At 38.4% G+C, this 21,115-nt stretch overlaps 2 protein-coding genes across 3 annotated transcripts in view; both read left to right on the forward strand.

The window, feature by feature from the left end:
• Positions 1-14,072, forward strand: part of LOC6568583 (band 4.1-like protein 4) — a 78,381-nt gene extending 64,309 nt beyond the window's left edge. The window contains exons 12-18 of one of the 2 annotated variants that reach the window (XM_043215021.1): positions 536-928; positions 989-1,273; positions 1,341-1,499; positions 1,655-1,801; positions 2,008-3,355; positions 9,216-9,919; positions 13,979-14,056. In XM_043215021.1, the coding sequence (XP_043070956.1) occupies positions 536-928; positions 989-1,273; positions 1,341-1,499; positions 1,655-1,801; positions 2,008-3,355; positions 9,216-9,919; positions 13,979-13,991 (3,049 nt within the window). In that variant the 3' untranslated portion in view covers positions 13,992-14,056. Of the gene's footprint in view, positions 1-535; positions 929-988; positions 1,274-1,340; positions 1,500-1,654; positions 1,802-2,007; positions 3,356-9,215; positions 9,920-13,978 lie in introns of both variants that reach the window. The other variant, XM_032740565.2, reaches the window with a different exon arrangement.
• Positions 14,073-19,108: 5,036 nt separating this feature from the next.
• Positions 19,109-20,783, forward strand: LOC6568581 (glycogen synthase kinase-3). The gene has a single exon (XM_001994376.2). The coding sequence runs from the start codon at positions 19,221-19,223 to the stop codon at positions 20,703-20,705; it is 1,485 nt and encodes a 494-aa protein (XP_001994412.2). The 5' UTR covers positions 19,109-19,220; the 3' UTR covers positions 20,706-20,783.
• The last annotated feature ends 332 nt before the right edge of the window (positions 20,784-21,115 follow it).

The raw sequence follows: 21,115 nt of genomic DNA on the forward strand, positions 1-21,115 counted from the left end.
TCTTAGACCTAATTCTTTATCTGTGACTAAGTGACTGACCTGTGAGCCAGTGTACAATTACCATGTCAAATGGGTACAGAGTAGAGTTGCACCGAGTTTTACTGTCGGTATTGATACTCGTATTAGCTGTGTTCAGGATGAATTCCTCCAACCTGCTTCTGAAACACATCTCCTTAAAATAGTCAAAATTCGACGAACAAAAAAGATTATATATAAATATTGTCACATTTTATGTATCCATTGCCCAATAATTTGTTGTCGGCCAAAAAGAAAATAAAATAAATTAAATAAATAAGTAATAATAATAATAAAGCTAATTGGCTGTCCTAGAACTCGGCTACAGCCTCTTGTAGATTCTAGATTCTTAAACGATTCTTGTCAGCCAAAAAAACTATTGTTTGAAAATGCCTTGATAATATTCCCACTATTCGTGACAAGTAGCTGTCACAGTTGTCACTTACAACAATATCGCTCTTATCTAATCTTACATCTTCTTCTCTCTCTCTCTCTCTCTCTGTCTTTTCATCATCTATAGACACAAGCATCGCCATCGTCGCACCTCTGATAATGAGAGCGAACTCTCTCGCGGCTCTGGTCGCTCGGGACGTTCACATCATCGCAAGCATCGACGCTCGCATCGGCATCGACGTGACAACTCGGCTGGTGGCTCGGATCACGATAGTACTCGGGGACGCAGTTACTCGGGTCATCGCAGCTCCTCGATGCGCAGCGGCAGCGCTGAGCTGATTGATTCGACCACACAGTGGAGGGAGGTGCAACGTCGCCAAGCGGAGGCAAGTCTTGGCCAGAGCTCCGTGCAGCAGGCTTCCGTTTCCAAGAGCAGCATGGTGGCACGCAGTCTGCACAGCAACGATAGCCACTCGGACACCCATTCGCACCACAAATCAAGGAGGCATCGCAAGAATAAGTAAGTAAAACTAAATGCTTAGCTGCCATCCCCTCTTTTCTGATCCACCTGTTCAATTAGGTCTCCGTCGGAGTCGCGTAGTCGCATGTGGAACAGCGAGCTGGCCAAGCATTTGCAATTCGATCTGGTGGACACGGAGGGCATGTCGGAGCAACAGTTGAGGGAGATACCATACACCGTAGTGGAGACGACCTCGAAGCGTGCCAACTCCAATCTCAAGATACACAAGAGCAACAGCAAGAATAGCGTGGGTGCCAAGAGCACCGGCTCTGGGAATACCATCACCAATGGCAGCGGAACAACTAGTGCCGGACAGGCCAAAAATCGGGTTGATCGGATTCGAGGGTGAGTTGAGTTCGTCGAATGTTTTTGGGCTGCTTCTCTGGCAGTTTCTCATAATGCTGAATTGTAGACTCTACTACCAAAGCTCTCATCCGCATGATAGCAATGTCGGCGGCGTGGGCGGTGGCGGTGGCAATGGCGGTGGTGCACCCAAAAACGGATCCATTCGATCGGCCAGCACAATCTCATCACGGGAATGCGAGCGCAACAATGGACACGGACTGGTGCGGTAAGTGGCAACTAGCACAAGTTGAAGTTTTAATTGGGCCATCGATTGAGCAATAACAATAATATTGTTGTATACCATTGTTTTTCATCCATTTACAGTTTAATCATGAATCATCGTTATTTATTTCTACATCTTTCATCTCTTATTATTCCCAGCATGATGTCTAGCATGAGCATGGGCGATTTTATCTCACCCACTGGCTCCAATCTAAGTCCATTGGAGAACTCAGCATTGCGCGTTTCCCACGAGCACACCGACTCCGGCCTAGGTGCAGATCAGGACTATGCCTACTCCTCGGAAAGGTAAATATAGAATACTATACAAATATACAACTAATAAAAAAAGAAAAACATAAACTAAAAATAAGCAACTCTAAATAAATTTCCAACTTGATAGAAAAAGTTGCAATTAAAACCAGAAACTATAAATTACTAAATCCATATTCAACTCTGAGTAAATCAATTTCAATGCTAAAATGCTTTTTTTTTGTTATTAATTTCTCGCACAGATCCAGCGATAGCACTCGCTATGGCACCAATAAATCCTCTGGCGCCTCAAGTGGCAGTCATCGCAAGTCCATTGGCAGCGCCGGTGGTGGTGGCAACAATGGCGGTGGTGGTGGCTACAACAGCCTCATGCAACAGACTGTGAGTAATCAGCAGCAGCAGCAACGTTCTCTATTCGCACAACAGCAACGCCATCAACACCAACACCAACAACAACAACAACAGCAACAACAGAAGCCCAATTATAAATACGCTTCCTCCTCCTCATCCACTAACCCGAATACAAATCTGGCGCCGGTGCATAATCCAATCGGTTCGACTACTAACTCAACGCCGCCGCCGCCGCCGCCAGCAACAGCAACAACTGTTGGCGGCGGCAGCAGCGGCAGCAACAACAGCAACATCGGCGCCGGCAATCGTTTGCTCAGCTACACAACATTTGAGAACAATCAGTACAAGTTCAGTTTAAACAATGCAATGGGCAAAGGATCTGTTGGCGCCGTTGGCAGCAGCACCAGCAATCTAACGGGTAACGGTATGGTATCGGCTAGTGGTGGTGGTGGTGGTCTTGGTGGTCTTGGTGGTGTCGCTTTCAGTCGACAGCGCAGCTTTGTCGAATGGCCCAACAATCCGGCAGCGCCGTACTACTATCAGGGCCCCTCGTCATCGTCCGCATCGCAAGTGAAGCGTCGCGATGCCAAATCGGATATTGGTGTGCCCACTCGACGTCTATCGGGACAGAGTTTGACCAAGACGCAGCTGCTCACAGGTGGCGGCGGCGGCGGCGGTGGCAGTTCTCAGCTGGCCAATGCCAGCTGCTATCCCATACACTATGCCAGCAGCAGTGTTACCAATCGTGCGTTGGGCCAACGTTCCGCGGGGAATACGCATGCGGGCAGCTTTGGTCTGCAGCCAGCGAAATCGGATCTTTTCTTGTCCTACATACATGGCGGCGAATACGAGCGTCCCTACGTCTACAACTATAAGATGCCGCCGGGTTGCAGTAACAGTGCCAGTGGTTCGCCCAAACAGTTGGCCAGCGCATATCACATCTCCGGTGCACAGACTGCCGATCCTCCGCCACCCCCGCCGCCTCTTTATGGTGGCTCGGCGCCCGCCAACGATGTCATGTACTATCAGTTTGACAAAGGCGCCGCCAAACAGCAGCAGCAACAGCAGCCGCCGCCGCCTCCCATTGTGCATCAGCCCAAATCTGTGGCAGGCGGTGCGGCAGCGGCAGCGGCATCGGCATCGGCATCGGCACCGGGGGCAACAACTGGCGGGCCATTAGTGTATCTGCAGCATGGACAGAATGTCGCGCCAACAAATGTCACCTCAACGCAGCAAACTGTGAGTAGAGTTAAGCCTTAGGTTGTTTCGCCTCAGATTCTTACTCGCAACAGTCAACCTGTCGCATGTTTGTTTGTTCCTGTTTTCGTTGTTTCTTGTCGTCCTTTTGTGTCTTGCCGCATCTTGTTGTGTGTGTGTTGCATGCTTCCCATTCTCACTCTCTGTTTGTACTTAACGTTCACTTGATGATTTTTTTTTCTTATTTTTTGTTTTTTTAATTGAATTCGTATTTTATTAGCACAATCTTAAAGCACTTTGAATTGCTTAAGTGCACTCAAAAAAAAAAAAAAGAAATGTGATAATTTTGAACTTATTTCAAGCTCTTATTCTCGTACTAAAAGCTAAGTTAATTTAAGCTAATTTTAACTGTTTTTTAAAAACTTGTCTTCTTTTTTCTTATTTATTTTATTTTTTATTTCTTATGGTATAATCCTTAAAATATATATCCTTAAAATAATCCTGATTTCGCCTTAAGATTACATCAATTTAGATTTATTCAATCATTTAAGTTCTTGATTTAGGAACTAGGACATTTTATACTTATTTCGCATACTTTTTCTACTCTATTCAAAAATCAACGATGGAAATTCCATTCTGATTACGTTACAATTGAGAATATGTTTTTTTTCCGAGTGTACTTGGCTGTAACTGCAAGTTGCACGTATACTTAACTTGCGACTTATGCTTCTATAGAGATACAACTTTGGATATTTATTATATTATTCTCACATATTTTGTCTAATAAGTAACTGAAGCTTTTATGTTGATTATTTTGTAAGTCTGATTGTAAACATTGAAAGGGAGTCAAAAGGACGCTGTCCTGACTGTATCTAGTTACATGCACTCTTATCGTTGCAAGCACACAGACTGTGTGTCAGTGTGTGTGTGTGTGTCAGTGTGTGTGACTGTGTGTTTGTGTGTGTGACTGTGTGTGTGTATGAGTGTGCTTACTTGTGTGGCTTATCAAAAGCGTCGCTATGTCTGCAAATAAACTTGCTGCTATCTGAGTTTTGTGTCTGGCGCATAGACTGGAATTTAATTAACTTAAATAGACTGCGCGAAAATAGGCGTGGGGTAAAAGGCGGATACAGAAACACTCACACACACACACACACACATAAATTTAAGCCACGTATCTTAAAGATATAAATGATTACTACGTAATGGGTTTTTGCAGTTACTTTACACAAATATATCATAAAAGAGTAGCAGAGTTTTTTTTTTATTATTCATGTGCTGAAGTAGATATGTCTAGAAATGACTACATACATGTATATATATATATTTGTATGTCTTTTTGATCAGAGTACATTTGAATCACATAGCTGTAATAGCAACAAACGATTAAAAATTAAGCTACTGTAGAGAAAAATGTTTCTTTTCAATATTCAAGTCGACTTTCGGCCATTGTACAGCAAATCCTTGAAGAATTTGTACATTTTTGCTTTGATTTCGGCACAATAACTTAGATTAATAATATCTAGTGCTTCCGGAATGTTCATGTATCATATACACATTCTCTCTTTAGCTCAATTTCACGCTTGGCTAATTAAGAGCCAGAAATATGCCAACTAATTTTTGTCTAGCAAACAAACAAATTGCCCAAAAAAGCAAAAGATATTTAATACCAACAAAGCAAAGGCGAATAGAAGATGGCTGCTGAGTTAGAGAGAGAGAGATAGAGATAGAGAGAGAGAGGGTGACAGAGGGTAATAAAGCAGCATAAATAATAAGCAACTATTTGCGCTACATTATCCAAGTTTATGTAACAACAAATGCTGGAAGCGAGGCAAGGCCTGAATAGAGGCGGTCAGGGGGCGTGGCACAGTCGAGCAAATAATTTCAACTCAAGTTGATGGCACAAATTTCGCAGCTACCACAGCAAAAATACTTACAATTCTTAAATAAATTTTGTGCGAGAGCAGCTCGACCCACATGTGTGTGTTTGTGTGTGTGTGTTTGTGTGTGTGTATTTATGTGTGTAGCAAATGGCCTTCATAGCAAGAACAGCCACTACATAGAAACATTCTCGAAATGTTTGGCATAATTTTGCTATAAAATAAATTTTGCAAAATTGTTTTTCCCTAAGCTGGAGGCAGCTTAGTAAAGCGAAGACAGCGCCTGGCAACAAGAGTAGCAAACAGCAAGCAGCAGGCAGCAAGCAGCAGGCAGCAGGCAGCAAGGAGCAAGTAGCCAGGAGCAGCCAAAGGACATCAAATAAAACAAGCAAATCAAAAATTATGACAGCACAGCAAGGAAACAGGCCACCGAAACACACATACAGACAGAGATAGCAATTGACAAAGGGACAGAGAGAGATAGACGGTGCCAAAACAGAAAAAAAAAAAAAAAACAGGAACTGCTCACGAGTCAGGCCAAAAGGCAAACGGCAAGCGTGTTTGGGCTTGGGCTTGGGGCTTGGGGCATGGGGTGTGGCGCAGGATGGCATGTGGCATGTCCTCGCCAAAGCAGTTAAGTCAATAAATTTGCTGATTTAATGTGCCAAAAGTTTCGATTGTTGTTGTACTGTCTCCTGGGCAGTACGCACTTCAGAGTTTCTGTTATTGTTATCTATTGTTGTTGTTGGTGTGGCTGTTGTTGTTGTTGTTGTTGCCTTAGGGCAACACACACAAAAACACAAATGTTAGATTAACACAATTGGTAAACAATAAAAGCGACAACTTATGGCCAGGTTTATTTGGGTTGTAAGCGTTTTGCCGCAAAATGACTTTTAAGCCAATAATGAAGCAAAAATTGGCTAAAACTGTAATCAATTGCAAAAATATAGGCAACTATTTATTTACAAGTCAAAAGTTATTTGGAATGTTTTTACATATATTTTATTTAAATATTTTAATAAAACAATAACATGAAATTGTTAAGCACGTTTTTAATTTAATTAAATATGCACCAAAAACTTCATTAAAACACTTCGCTATGTCAAATATTGATTTTTAAAAAAAATTACTTAACATTATTGAAGCGTTTAATCCACAAAAAGTTTTCAGTGAAAACAAAAATGGCAGACAAAAAGGTAAAAATATTATTCATTTTCCCGTCGACTAACTTTTTGCCAGGAATTCAACAAATGTTGAAAAGCATTAGAACTCCATCAATATTATTTGCACACACAGCAGTACCTTTTTCATAAAACAAAACTTTAAACAAAACATTGGGAAAAAAAAAACATTTGTATGAGCAATAACAAAAGAATAAGCAAATATTTTTGCATTGGCAATTGATTCATGAGCAGAAAACAATTTGTGACTCAAATAGTGCGGAAAATGCTGTAAAAAAGTTTATTTAACAATTGCTGATTTTTTTTCATATTTTTTTTTGTTTGTTCTCGACGAACGGATGATTTAATTATGCAGCATTCGGACAATAGACGTTGCACATGTTTTTTACTTTTATTATTACTATTATTATTATTATTTTTAAATCCTCTAAGCTGGTTTTTTTTTATTTTGTCCTTAACGAATGTGGACATCTGTCGCTTTTAATATTTATAAATGAACAAAAACATTTACGATATTTTTTATGCATGTGCATGAAAAAAAGTGCAGACGATAATAAAAAAAAAAAACAAACCTTTGAGCTTATGGGAGCGTAGGTATTCATTATCTATGCGAGAGTGTGTGTTGACACGCCTGTTGGCAGTTGCCAGTTGGCAGTTGCCAGTTGGCAGTTGGCCCAGACAGTTGTTGGCCCTGGTTGACATTGAACGAGGACTAGTCCCATTCAGCGGGGTACTCTTAATTGCAGGGGGCGTCGTTTTGTCAGGCAATTTGATGCATTTGCGTCTGGGCCGGAGGACCAAAGGGTGTGTTTGCCTCAAGACTATGCCTAATTAACACACACAAACACACACATGAGCCACACACACTACTACTGACACCAGCGCACCCATAAAAGTGAAAGAGAATTAATTAAATTTGAACAACCAGGGAACAAGAAGCAAGCGAATACCACCAGTTCAACCCCCAATTCTATTAATGTAAGCAATCTTGTACGTGTTTCCATTAGTCTGCAATTCAAGCTTCAATAATGTGAGCTAGGATCAGCTGCTTGGATAAGCTACTCCTTTTTCTCTTTAGGCAACAAATACAATTTTCAAGTTGAATGCAATTTTAATTAATAGCAAATCAAACAAACTTCAAGCAAATGCTCTAAATAAACTTTGTGCCAGGCACATAGGCAAAGTTTTGCTTGGCTACAAAAAGCATAAGCTCGGCGAACACACACAAAGGCCTCTGACTCAAGTGTTTGTATCTATAAGATACAAAGATACATAGATAGACACACACACTATGCTAACCTAAGATGCTTATGCGTGTGCACCTTTATGATTTCATTTACAAATGAATATGTCTAGCTATCCAACTAACAAAGTATACCAACATAATGTTTGCCTACACACACACACATGCATCGGATTTGAGAACGTCTCTGTGTGTGTGTGTGTGTGTGTGTGTGTGTGTGTGTGTGTGTGTGTGTGTGTGAGTGTTTGTATTCAATCATAATAACAGCAAATGTGCTACAGCAAACATATCTTTGGCCAAATTGAATGAGCTTTTAAGTGTATTGAGATTGCGACTTAAGACTCGATACGCAAGTTGATGTATGGACCAATAGGTGTACCTAAAGCTATATCAATTACGAAATTAATTCAATTGCGTTATGCTTAAAGCAAACTGTTTTTAAATGGTTGATTTACGTATGAAATGAAACGCGACCTAATCTCAAATATATTTCAAAGATACTAATTTGATGTATTTAGCTTGCTATTGTAGTCCGCATCAACTTTTATATTACTGATCTCTTGAAAGTACTCTTATATTGATATTCAAGTTTGCAAAGAATCATCCATATATATTTCGCTGCTCCAACAACATTTTTTTTTTTACAAAAGGGATCCTTTACGTGTAGCTGAAATCTTGTATAACTTTATTTAGAATGATATGCTGTTTTCTTTATTTATTTTTCATTTATTCTGTGATTCATGGACAAACAAGAAAAACACTCGAACATACCTTTAGTACAACTTTGCGACACGTTGGTTTATTTCAAGTGTCCACAACAGCAACAGCGGCAACAATAGCGACAACGACAACAACAGCAACAGTAATGGCAACTACATCTCACAGCTATCCGTGAGTGCCGTGGCGATGCAATCAATTATTAACCGCAGGACGTATGTCATGTGCAATGCATGCCTCAACTTCATCAGGTTCGGTTGCCACCCTGGTTTCAGGTCAGGTGTTTAGCCGGCGGTCACTTTATGAACGCAATCAGGCGAGCTTTTGTTCACATCCCCTCCCTGCTCAATATCTACACACACAGTTGGGGTATCGAGTACTGTTTGCCATTGTTCGTCGCATTGTTGTTGCTGCCATTTTACGCAGCATTTGATTTGTGTGTAATTAAATTTTGTGTACCTGCTGATCTAATAATAAATTTATATTGCCAGCATTCTGTAACTGGTTTTTAGCTGAACCAAAATGTTTGTTTTTTTGTTATTTTATTTGCGAAAAAGTGTATTTAGTGTATAGAGTATATAATAATGTAATTGCATGGCGCATGTTTGCCTGCATATCATAATAAGTGTTTAGTTTATTTCGTTGTTGATATTAAATCACCAACAATAATAATATTTGATTAAGTCTCTGTTGCTAAAAACAATTGCCAAGTAATTGCATGATTGCATTGTGCTAAAAATCTGTGTTTGATATTATTAGTGCCTGTCTTAGCATATTTACCCCTGCAAGAGAGCTAAACCACCTTGTTTGTGTTTTCAATACCCCCCAAAAAAAACCCAACAAATATCGAACAATCCACAAAAAAAAAACACAATGCACAGGCAATGCACTCATCGCACTCCTGCAGCGAGGAGGATGAAGTGATGGCAGTTTTGGAGTCTCTGCAACCGGATGCTGCAACCACAACTAATGATGAAACCGAAGATACCGATGATGTTTATGACGATGAAGCCGCCGAGGCTGAGGATATGTTTGATGCTGATGTGCCTTTGATGTCGCCCACAGGCAGCCACAACAGCAGCAACAATAGCAATACCAATATCAACAACAACAATAATGCCAATCGTAATGCAATAACAACAACATCAACAACAGCAACATCAACAGCCACATCAGCAACAGTCGCATCCATTTCCGTTTTGGCCAATATTAATCTAGATAATTGCAATGCGAATGTCTACAGTGGTCAGCACTGTGCCAACGACACCAATTCACAGCAGCAGCAGCAGCAGCAGCAACAACAGCAAGCATTGCCAATTACCACAGCCAATCAAACGTTAAATTGTCCCACATTGAATGCAAATAGCAATAGCAGTAGCAATACCAACTCCAATACGAATGTGAATGAAAACCACCCAACATCCCCCACAACCATCCAACAGCAAATACAGCAACAGCAAGCCACAGCAGCTGCAACGCATTCACAACGTACCAATTCCAATACGCACTCGAATTTGCAACAAAATCAAAACATTTCCTCCAGCTTAGAGATAATCCTATCGCCAATTATACAAAGTAGTCGCCGGTAAGTTTCATTTCTTAGTTTTTCTTCATTTTTGTTAAAATTTTTCCTTTTTTTTGTTTTTTTTTTGTTTTGTACTTGACTTGTGCTGCAAGCGTTTCTTGCCAGCTTGTCGTCGTCTGTTTAAATGTATACGTTTATATTTGTTTTTGTTTAATTATGTGTGTGTAGCTAACAAGCAGATTCTTTAATATAATATTGCTAATTTCTAGTCTTAAGTAGGTGCGCCCCTTTTTGAACCTATCCAACCGCATGCAACCACAGCGCAACCACAGCAGAAACTGCTGCACATAACATGTTGCAATTGGGGTCGACTTAAGCTCGACTTAACGAATGTGTATTGAATTGAGAACCCCAGTTTGAATTTTAATGCCAACAAGCCATCAACCCTTTCAATAAACCAAACAACATATATAATAAGCTTAGTGCAAGTTTTAAACCTTTAAGTCGAAATTTAGTGCTCCAAGGAAAGTTGACAAGTTTTTTAGATGTTGTCAGAAATTGTTTTTGTTGCGTTAAATGTTTAAATTTTAACATTTTAACACTTAAACATTTGAACATTTTGTTGACACCAAACTGAGAAAAATAAAAAGTAAGTTGAAATTTTGACAGTTGGGATGAGAAAACGAAACATAAACAGATAAAACTCTGTTCTATTTTGAACAAAAAAAAAAGTGAGAAAAGGAAACAAAAAAGTTGCACTTCAAGTGAAACATGAATTTTGCCAAGCCCTCAAAAAACACACAAAAATATAATATTATCTTTATGTCGAGCAGCTCTATATATTTATATGCTTTTAAGTGAGCGCTTCAGTTCTTTTCAGTTATTTTAATTGAAAATCACTTGCACTCATCGCCAGCTGAAAATTTCTTAATCAAATTGCTCGACAAGCGGCACAGAGAGACAGACAGACAGACAGACAGACAGACATAGCGATACTTTGCCTTTAAGAGGCACCCCCTGACAAAAGCTAACCAAATAAAACAGAATAAAAACATTATAAATTATGTATTAATGTGCCTGTTAGGCCAATGCGTGCGGCTCAACGCACAGTGGGGCCAAGAGTGTGTGTGTGTGTATGTGTGTGTGTTAAGGGTAGTGGGTGTGTCAGCAGGAGCAGCTCCCTTGGCGGCAGCTTACGCTTTGGCCTTTAGATTCACAGTGGGAAGCTTCTTATGGCCGGGCCAAAGCCAGAGCACTTTGCCAGCTGCCAATTTTCAATTGCCTGCAAGGATACTGGAGAAACAATGTGAAGCGACAATAACAAGAACAACGACGACAATGATGATGGGGAAATTGAGGAAAATGGAAAAGACGCTTTCGCGTTACATTCGTTTTCATTTCAATTTCACTTGGTGCTTGCTTTTATTTTGGATTTACATTTGATTTGACTGTCTCTCCACGGTTTTCGATACCCTTGCATTGAGGTTGTCATTGGATTGTCGTGAAGGGTGCCACGCATTGATTACTGACTTTATTAACTGAGTTAAAATAGTTAGTTAGATGAATAAGCATGGCTAAAGATGAATGAATTATCTTAACTCGTTTAGTAATTCGTCAGTCAGTCGTTTACTAACTTATTAACATCATTTGGATGTGAGCAAGTGGACTCTGTTACTGTTAGGGTATTTGCCTTGTTTGTTACTGCTTCTGGCGCTGTGTTTTTGTTACTGTTTGTTTATTTTTGCTCCATCTACGTTTTTACGCTCGACAGGGCAAAGGGCACACAAATATTTATGCGAGTCGAAGACAATGCCGAATGCCGAATGCCGAACGACGAAATTCGACAGCCCATTTACAAATGAATAGGTTAATGTCTGTGGGGGTTGGGGGTTAGCACGGATCGTGGGCGTGGCTGTTGCCTTGTTTATGGGGCAAAAGTTCAGGCAGCGCACAAATTGACTTTAAACATGTCAATTTAAATTTGTTTCTACGGAAGTGGGCAACAAACATAAAAAAAAATAAGCAAAATAGCATGGCCCATTCAATTTTTGGGGCCCCCTCTCTATTTGCGCCTCATTAGCGCGTTGGCAGAAAGGTCGCTTTCATCCATTTACATTTTGTTTTTCGAGTTCCGTCACAAATATTACTCATACGCCGCATTGCACGCAGCCATTGAAGCAACAAAATGACAATTTCACAACAAATTAACTGCGCAGCCAGGCAGGCAAACATTTCATTTTCAGACATACTACATATATGAAGATATGATATCACACACAAGAGATTACACACACACACACACACCCATACACACATACACACACACACACACCAACCCAAAGAGGACAACAAAAATTGCACCGAAAGCTAAGCAAATGACCTTCAAACTAGATAAGCGAAAACAAAACAAGCGAAAGTGCTAAAAATATCCATAATTTTCACCAAACACACACACACATACATACAAAAACAAATAAAAAACCCTACACACACACACACACACACACACAAATACGATGGGAGAGAGACAACGGGGGTTGGGGAGTTGCTGAAAATATGATGGCCCTGGCAAAGGCACAAAAGCAAAAACATTAAAATTTACGAGGCTAGGCGATACTTGCCGGGTCCTGGTCCTATGTCCTTGTCTAAGTATATATGTATGTGCCCAAACATAAATACAAATTTCAACACAACAACACCGAAAATAAGCGATGAAAGCAAAAAGGCTCAAACCAAGTACAACAATTTCATATCGCAGCCAAATAAACAAAATACAACAACAAACACAAAAAATAACAAACGAAAATATTAAACAGAAAAATAGCGAAAAGTGTTTGATTGGCACAACTGGAAGCTCAAATGCTCTACAATAATATGACAAATACAAAATGGGGAACAAAATGAATCTTCTTTTTTGTTTGAAAAATTATTTTGCATATTCAATGCGAAATTTCGAGTTTTGTATTTGGTTGAGCAGTAGAAATTGTGCTTTTTGTTTGTTTGTTTTATTAAGATATGCTTCTAAAACTGTATTTAGACTCGCGTTTTGGAAATTAAGAGAGATATTTATTATTTTTATACAAATTATTGGAGCACATTTAATTATTTGTTTTATGTTTTTTTTAGTGTACAGTCAAAGTCTGTCCACTATGAAATATATATGCCTCTTAGCCAAGGTAGTACGCGTATGATTCAGATTGTTTGGTGCAGTGTACCAAAAAAAAAGTACAACTGTCCCTTGTCTGCGCGGGCAATTCTCATTTCGTTGCCTTTTGTTTTCGGTACGTTGCCACCCATCGATTCGCGTCTGGCGAAAAGGGGCAAGTAAAAGTGACGCCAAGGAAAAACATTGGAAAACTTTACGCAGTTTTCGCTCGACAACAACAAGAACACACAAGGGGACAAAAAGTGCTGAAAATGTTGAAAGTGCCACAGTGGCGGCATTCGTAAATTTTGACGCACGCATTTCGCCAGATAAGCCTATGAATGTCTCTGTACAAGGAGTAGACAAAGTTGCCTTTGAAATTATGTGTTGGCCATTTTTTCCTTTCCCTTTTTTTTTGTATGTTTCTGTTTCTGTTCCTTTCTTTTTTCTTTTTTTTTTTTGTTTTTCTTTTTTTTTAGGTCTCTGATTAAATTAAGTAATTATTTTGTGTGTTGTTGTGGCGCCCAAAAATCAACAACTAAGCCATAAAAACCAGCAACTGGAGTACAACGCAAAGTATTTTATGTAAACTACTAATATGCTTATATAATTTAATGGCCTTTAAGTTTGCAAACAGTGTTTTTTTATTATGTTCGCTTAATGTACTCACTCAAAACGCATAGTAGCTTAGCAAAAAAGAAAAAACATTAAATAAAAAAACAAAACAACAAAACAACTAACTAGCCCATAAACATTTACACACATACACATACACATACACATACACTTGCACATTGTACGCACTTTATAACTAAGATTGCTTTGCAAGAAAGGGTAAACTTTTTTCTAATATGCAAAAATGGTTGCAAACCATTTCTCTCTCCTTCTATTTTTCTTCATTTTTTTTCTTTCATGCCAACAACAATTTGCATCCTCCAACAATAATGCAACTACAACAACAATAACAAATGCAGAGCGCAATTGTAAGCGAAATGAGCACAGAATTGTGAGAATTAGCTAAATTTAATTTGCAATAGCCAACAACCCAGGTCCAGGCACAGCAACAGCAGCAACAACAACAATTCGTTGCACTAGCAGCTGCCACAGTTTGCGCCTCAGCGCCGCCACCAACTGCATTCTGCAAACATTGGCTGCAGCAGCAACAACAACAGCAGGAGCAGCAGCAGCAGCAACAACAGCAGCAGCAGCAGCAGCAACAACAACAGCAGCAGCAGCAGCAGCAACAACAGCAGCAGCAGCAACAACTATTTGAGCAGCAGCAAGCCTGGCTATAAGCAGCAACAACAGCAACGACAGCAACAACAGCAACAACAACAACGACAGCAACAACAACAACAACGACAACAACACGTGTAAGTGCAAAGTTAAATGTAAACTACATCCGTACGATTGCACAAAAGTATGCTATAAAAAATAAGCACAAAACAATGCAAGAGCTGCAAAAGCACTCGGAAAAAAAAGACGAGAATTTATGTACTCAAATTAAGTGCAAAAGTGGACGACAAAATTGTATCTTTAATTTTTAAAATTTAGATCTTAATCCGGAAAATTGCCATTGTACAATTCAATCACAATCGTTCTCATTTTGAAAACGGTTGCGTTCCTGAAGCAAGTCCAGATATTTGCCAAGTCACGCATTTGATAACTTTGAGTGAGATATTTCTTAAGTTAAGTACTCCAGCTGTGAAATCATAAGAATATCAGTCTAAAATTAAAGCTCTTAAATTATGCAATAATTTAAAGTAATGCATATTTTGTAACAATTTCGAACAACTTTTTTCTCTGAGTGCAGCAGCAACTAGCAACGCCAGCAATCAACATCAACAACAATAAAGAACATTTAAAAGCCGTTGGGCCAAAAGTTTGTGCAAAACTTTCAACATTGCTTGGGCGATTGTCGTTTGCAAATTAAATGTACATTTTGCCAACATGTAAATAGATAATGTCTGTAACGAGTCTTAGTATGTATGTATGTATATATAGTGTATGTATGCATCAGTACCAGCATCAAAATGGGCTTAAAACTAATTAGCTAAGAATCAAACAGAACACTTTAAAATAAGCAACAAGAAACGAGTAACCGAGAACCGAGAACCGAGAACCGAGAAATAAATATATTTCCAAAATAGCTTAAGTTGCGCAGCAAATAATCAAAAAGCCAAAAAAGCAAATGTAACTCACAAGATGATAAGAAAGAGCAGAACAACAACAGAAACAACAACAGAAAGAACGACAGAAACAACAACAGCAACAACAATAACAATAGCCAACAGCAGCATAAAAGCAAAAATAAATTGTGCGTTAATGATAAGCGGCGCGCATTTCAGCGGCATAAAATTTATTAAAATATGCGTGAGGCCCAAAACCAGGAGCAGAGCAGAAGAAGCATCAAAAGCAGAAGAAGAAGAAGAAGGGCAGGCAGCACAAAAATATTTATGCTCACGATGTATGCTATACATATATGTCTATATGTATGTTCGAGGCTAAGCTACACACACGCACACACGCACACACACAAACACACACACGCACACACACACAACAAAAAGACTCGCGCTTCCTGGCCAAGGAAATCGTTAGCGATAAATATAAAATTTTATTGTTATGCGTGTGTTGCTTTCACATATGTATCTGTGTGTATATAATGTGTGTGTGTGTGTGGCCTGCAAGTAAATTAAATATGCTTTTTTATTAACTACTAAGAACCAATTTGATACGCATACAAATAATGCCGCACCAAGTAGCATGAAAAATTATGTAAAATTTAATTTTACTTCGTATGGTAAATTCAGAAGAGAAACAAAAAGGAAAGCAAAGCCAAATAAAATTTATTTAGTAGCACATAAATGTAATTTTAATAAAATTATATTATATATATGCATATGTGTATACATATATATATATATGATGTCGGTATGTATGTGTTATGAAACAAGGAAACTAGAAACTTATATAATAAAATAAACTACTCACTTTACTTATGCCAACAACGTCCAGCAATTTCAATAATATTTATGTAAGCGCAAACCGAAAAGAACAAACACACAACACACACACAACACACTCAAACACACACACACACACACACACACATGCCTACACATTTTGACCATATTTTAAGCCCAACTTAGTTTAATCATTTGCAACTAATTTAAGCGCAAATATTTGTATATCTATTGCTATATATACGTATGTGTATGTGTGTGTGTGTTTGTGGGTGTATGCAGAGAGTGTGTGTGTGTGTGTGTGTGTGTGTTTATCATGTAAATATAAATATTAATCTGTTTTCAGCTATTTTCTTTATGCTCTCTTTAGTAGTAAATATAAAAATAAAAAAAAAAACGAAATACAATTAATTGAAAATTCACTGCCACTATGCAAAATATTTATAATTACGATTATAATAAATAGAGTTTTGTGTGGTCAAATTAAAAACACGTATATTACATAAATACTATAAATCCAATAAAAATATTGTACCCTTTGTGGGTTGAACGATTTTTTAGTACTAAAAAAACAAAAAACGAATAACATTTAAGTATCAACATTAATTAAAACGAAACATTATATATGTATATGTATCTGTGTCTAACAAGATTTTACAATGAGTGTGTCACTTTTATATATCTAATATATATACGATATACAATAAACAAAATAACTGCAAATAAAAGCATTTTATACAACAAACAAAAACCACATTTAACCTTGTTTAAAATTACAGCTGCGGGAAAATATTGACCCAAGGGCAACTTCAACTGTGGAAAAACACTAAAAACTGAAAAGCATAACAAAACCAGAGCCTGATAAGCAGGCAAAGTGGACAAGACAAAGGGCACGATAAGCATGAATTGAGTAGACAAAGGAGGCAGGCGACAAGCAAAAGTTTTCATCCCAAAACGTGGACAAGGACCAACCAAAAAGACAAGGTTCAAAATTAGCTAACTGACACACCAAGAAAAGAAATCATCCCCTGAGTTATAAGTAAAAGACAAGTGGCAAGTCGATAACAATGCGCATAACTGCCAAGATAAGCCCAACAAAGGAAATCTGCAACATAGTTGAAGTTGCAAGAGCTCTTAGAATGAATGCTCCAAAGGTAGCCAAGAAATAAGAAGAAATTGTTTATGAGCCATTGATAAAATGTATGTGGAAATGAGTGCTTATTTTTCTACAGGATTCTTTAAAAATTACATTAAATTTCTAAATCTGTCAGAAGCATATGTATAAATTATCCATATTTATGATTAGAGCATTATTCCACCAGTCCAAGAACCTTGGGAAGTCGGAGGCAAGGTTTACTGACTTGGCAGGAAGGACTATAACAAACATGGCCCACGACAGCCTTGGACCATCACCAGACGAGAGCGCTAACTTAAATTGGACAAGTTAGAGGCTGTGATGCCAATGCTCACCACTCTCAGTGGATCAGGACTTAGAGCTGGCACTGGACATCGCCATACGTTGTCACAACGGTATCAACCTTGGTCGGCAACCGTTAAACATAACCTAACCTATGATCAGAGCAAAGTCAGTTAAAATGATGTGGTTATAATCCGTCTAAGTGAATGCTGATTATATGTCCTTATAAAATATACAATTTGTTGTAATTGAAAGTAAAGTCATACAAAAAATCTTTTTAAAACAAATACAACTGCAGCATTCTTATTTATTTTGTATGTCTACGTCCAAAATTTGGCAGCTGAAGAAAAACACAAAGTTATAATATATACAGACATGTGTTTCCTGCACAATTACTCCCCCGTTGGAAGTGTACAACTTTCGCATTACGCGTTTTCCAAACAGATATAAAAGCATTTTGGTATTTAATTACACTTGCCAGGGTCACAGAGTTGCCAGACTATCGTAAAGGGAGTGTTAGTAAATTATCGTCCATAGAGCATAAATAAGTGTTGTCAAATCATATTACACGAAGCCAAATGATTCGTAGAAAAGTAGATTGTTAATAATTAACTATGAAAGATTATATATTATATGATTGAAAAAAAAAGTCAAATTATCGAATATATTTTGGAAATCTGTGTTCTATTAGCACGTGTTGACCTTTTTGCAGGGCAATACAATCAAAAGTATAATAGGGATATTGAAAATATCAAAACAATTAATTAACCCATATATCAAGTTAACAATTATTGTATTTTTTGCAAAAAAAAAAAATGAAGAATTAAAAACTAACAACAACGCAACGTAGATGATTTGGATGTTCCCAAAGTATCATTATTGTTTGCTTTTACATTCAAAGAATACAGCCACCAACAGAAGCAATATAAATTTAATTAATTAATGTCGACATAAGCCGCTGTCACATCAAATTATATTTGTGGGAGATAAGCAAGAAAAGAGATTTGGAAACGTTTATTTCATTTTTTATAATTATTGTATAATTTGTGAAATGTTTGCTGCAGGTGCTTTTGCTGTAGGAGAGGCACTTTTCCAATTTTCTCTTCACATAGTCAATTGATTAAGCTTTGACATCATTTATATTTATAAGCCCAATTATTAAACATCTTGCAAATTGGAAGAAAAAAACTAAATTAGCTAAAATAGAAACATAATTTTCGATAATTTGTCAAATTTGCTGATTAAACAAAAATTTTACTGAGCATTTTGATGACTTTCTTTTGCGATTTAATGACTAATCAAAAGTTTTTAGCAGCTAACTTAGAGCACTATGTTTTCATTTCAATATTCAAAACATTTATAAAAACAATATGCGTCAATCGATTTGTATTCATAGCTTAATCACCAATATGCCATTAAAAAGTATCGATTTATTTTCCCCGATATGCAGCAAATTGGAAAATATATAGATACATATATATGTAGAAGATATATATGTGTATTAACATAAGTATATAGGGCTATATATTCTCCTTCTCTTTGTTACTCAACATTTTTTGTTAATAATATATATTCAGCGGTATTCCCTTGATTATATTTCCATTTTAAATAGGCGGCATATCTGTACAAAAATATTGCCAGACAATGTCAACTTTGAGTAATGAGTTGTTGTTTCAAATTATCGAATTTATTTTGGATATCTTTGTTAAATTAGCAGGCGTTGACATATTTGGACGGCAAAACATTCAAGATTGATTAATAAGGCTTAACCCAAAAATCAAGTTAACACACTGTATTATTTGCAAAAAAAAAAAATGAAGAATTGAAAAACGAATGCTGGCAAACGAAATCTTTACAATGAACAACAACGCAAACAACAAGCTGGTAACGGTGGTCGCCACTGCTGGCTATGGCCCAGATACGTTGACCGAGATCAGCTATTTGGATAGCAAGGTGATTGGCAACGGCAGCTTTGGCGTTGTCTTTTATGCCAAACTGATGCCCAGCAACGAGCCGATAGCGATCAAGAAGGTCCTACAGGATCGTCGTTTCAAGAATCGTGAACTGCAGATAATGCGCAAATTGAAGCATCCAAATATTGTTGCACTAAGGTATTTCTTCTATTCAAGTGGGGAAAAGCGGGAGGATGTCTATCTGAATCTCGTCATGGACTATATGCCGGATACGCTGTACAAAGTGGAGCGACAATATGCGCGGGCCAAGCAAACACTGCCCGTCAACTATATACGTCTCTATATGTATCAGTTGTTCCGGAGTCTGGCCTTTATGCATAGCTTTGGTTATTGTCATCGGGATATTAAGCCACAGAATATGCTCCTCAATGCGGAGACGGGCATTTTCAAGCTTTGTGATTTTGGCAGCGCCAAACAGTTGGTTGTTGGCGAGGCAAATGTCTCCTATATCTGCTCCAGATATTATAGATCGCCTGAGCTGATATTTGGCGCTACTCAGTATAATACCAAAATTGATATGTGGAGTGCTGGTTGCGTTGTGGCTGAACTCCTACTTGGTCAACTCATCTTTCCTGGCGATTCGGGCGTCGATCAAATCATTGAGATTGTGAAGATAATTGGAACTCCAACATCACAGCAACTGAACGACATGAATCCCAACTACAAGCAGTTGAAGCTGCCACAACTCAAGCCGCATCCCTGGCCAAAGGTCTTTCGCATACGTACCCCTTCGGAGGCAATTGATTTGGTGTCCAAGTTGCTCATCTATTCACCCAATGAACGTATTTCACCACTGATGGCCTGCGCCCACCCGTTCTTCGATGATCTGCGCAACCAACCCAACCAGCAGCTGCCCAATGGACGTCCCCTTCCTCCACTCTTTGAATTTTCGGAGTACGAGAGGAAAATTGAGCCGAAACTGATGCCAGTGCTGCTGCCAATGGAGAGTTTTGAGAAGGCAGATACATCCAAAAGCTCGGAGAATCGACGCACCGCTGGCGAGGATTGCTCACCTCAAGTGGATGGCAATCAGTCGACATTACGGAAGTCCCATACGGGATCTCAACTCAGGTCGCTATCAAGAACAGCTCCGACCCTCCAGCGACTCGAACTGGGCAATGGTGATCATGTGGAACCGATGGATTGTTTCCAGATGATGGACACTGAAGAGCCGGCAACCGAGGTGGCAGTTGATAATGAGCAAGGCGATAGCTCTGAGGGCTCCACTTCCAGTGATGAGCAGCAAACCGATGAAGATGAGGATGATGAAGACGAAGGTTATGAAAATGACGCTGGCCTTGTTAATGATGATGACGATGATGTAGATGGTTTGGATGTTCCCTAAGTATCATTATTGTTTGCTTTTACATTCTAAGAACACAGCCACCAACAGCAAGCAATAAAAATTTAACGTATAACGAAATATTGGCTGGAAATCGAATATCCATTTTACCCTGAGCTTATCTTGGCGAATCGCACGATATTTTTGTGAAGATGTCAAAATAATGCATACAATGACAAAGTATTGCAACTGTCAACAATAAAATCAAACAAAACAAACAACAATTAAATTTATTTTTATAAGAAATTGGCAACTGTTGCATCTGTTTAACTTATCAGAAATTATAATTTGCAATGAATTACTTGCGATGGATAAAAGTTTGTTGATGCCAACAAGGTGTTGCAGAAAAATTAAAATAAAAATAAATCTAAATTCTCGACAAATGTTTGGTTTCTGGAAGTGATACTCTTGGG

This window comes from Drosophila grimshawi, unplaced genomic scaffold (genome assembly GCF_018153295.1).
Source record: "Drosophila grimshawi isolate 15287-2541.00 unplaced genomic scaffold, ASM1815329v1 contig_311, whole genome shotgun sequence".
In the NCBI taxonomy this organism is placed as follows: domain Eukaryota; kingdom Metazoa; phylum Arthropoda; class Insecta; order Diptera; family Drosophilidae; genus Drosophila; species Drosophila grimshawi.

Excerpts from the sequence above, each read along its gene's own strand:
- LOC6568581 (XM_001994376.2), top strand. The coding sequence starts at position 19,221 with ATGCTGGCAAACGAAATCTTTACAATGAACAACAACGCAAACAACAAG.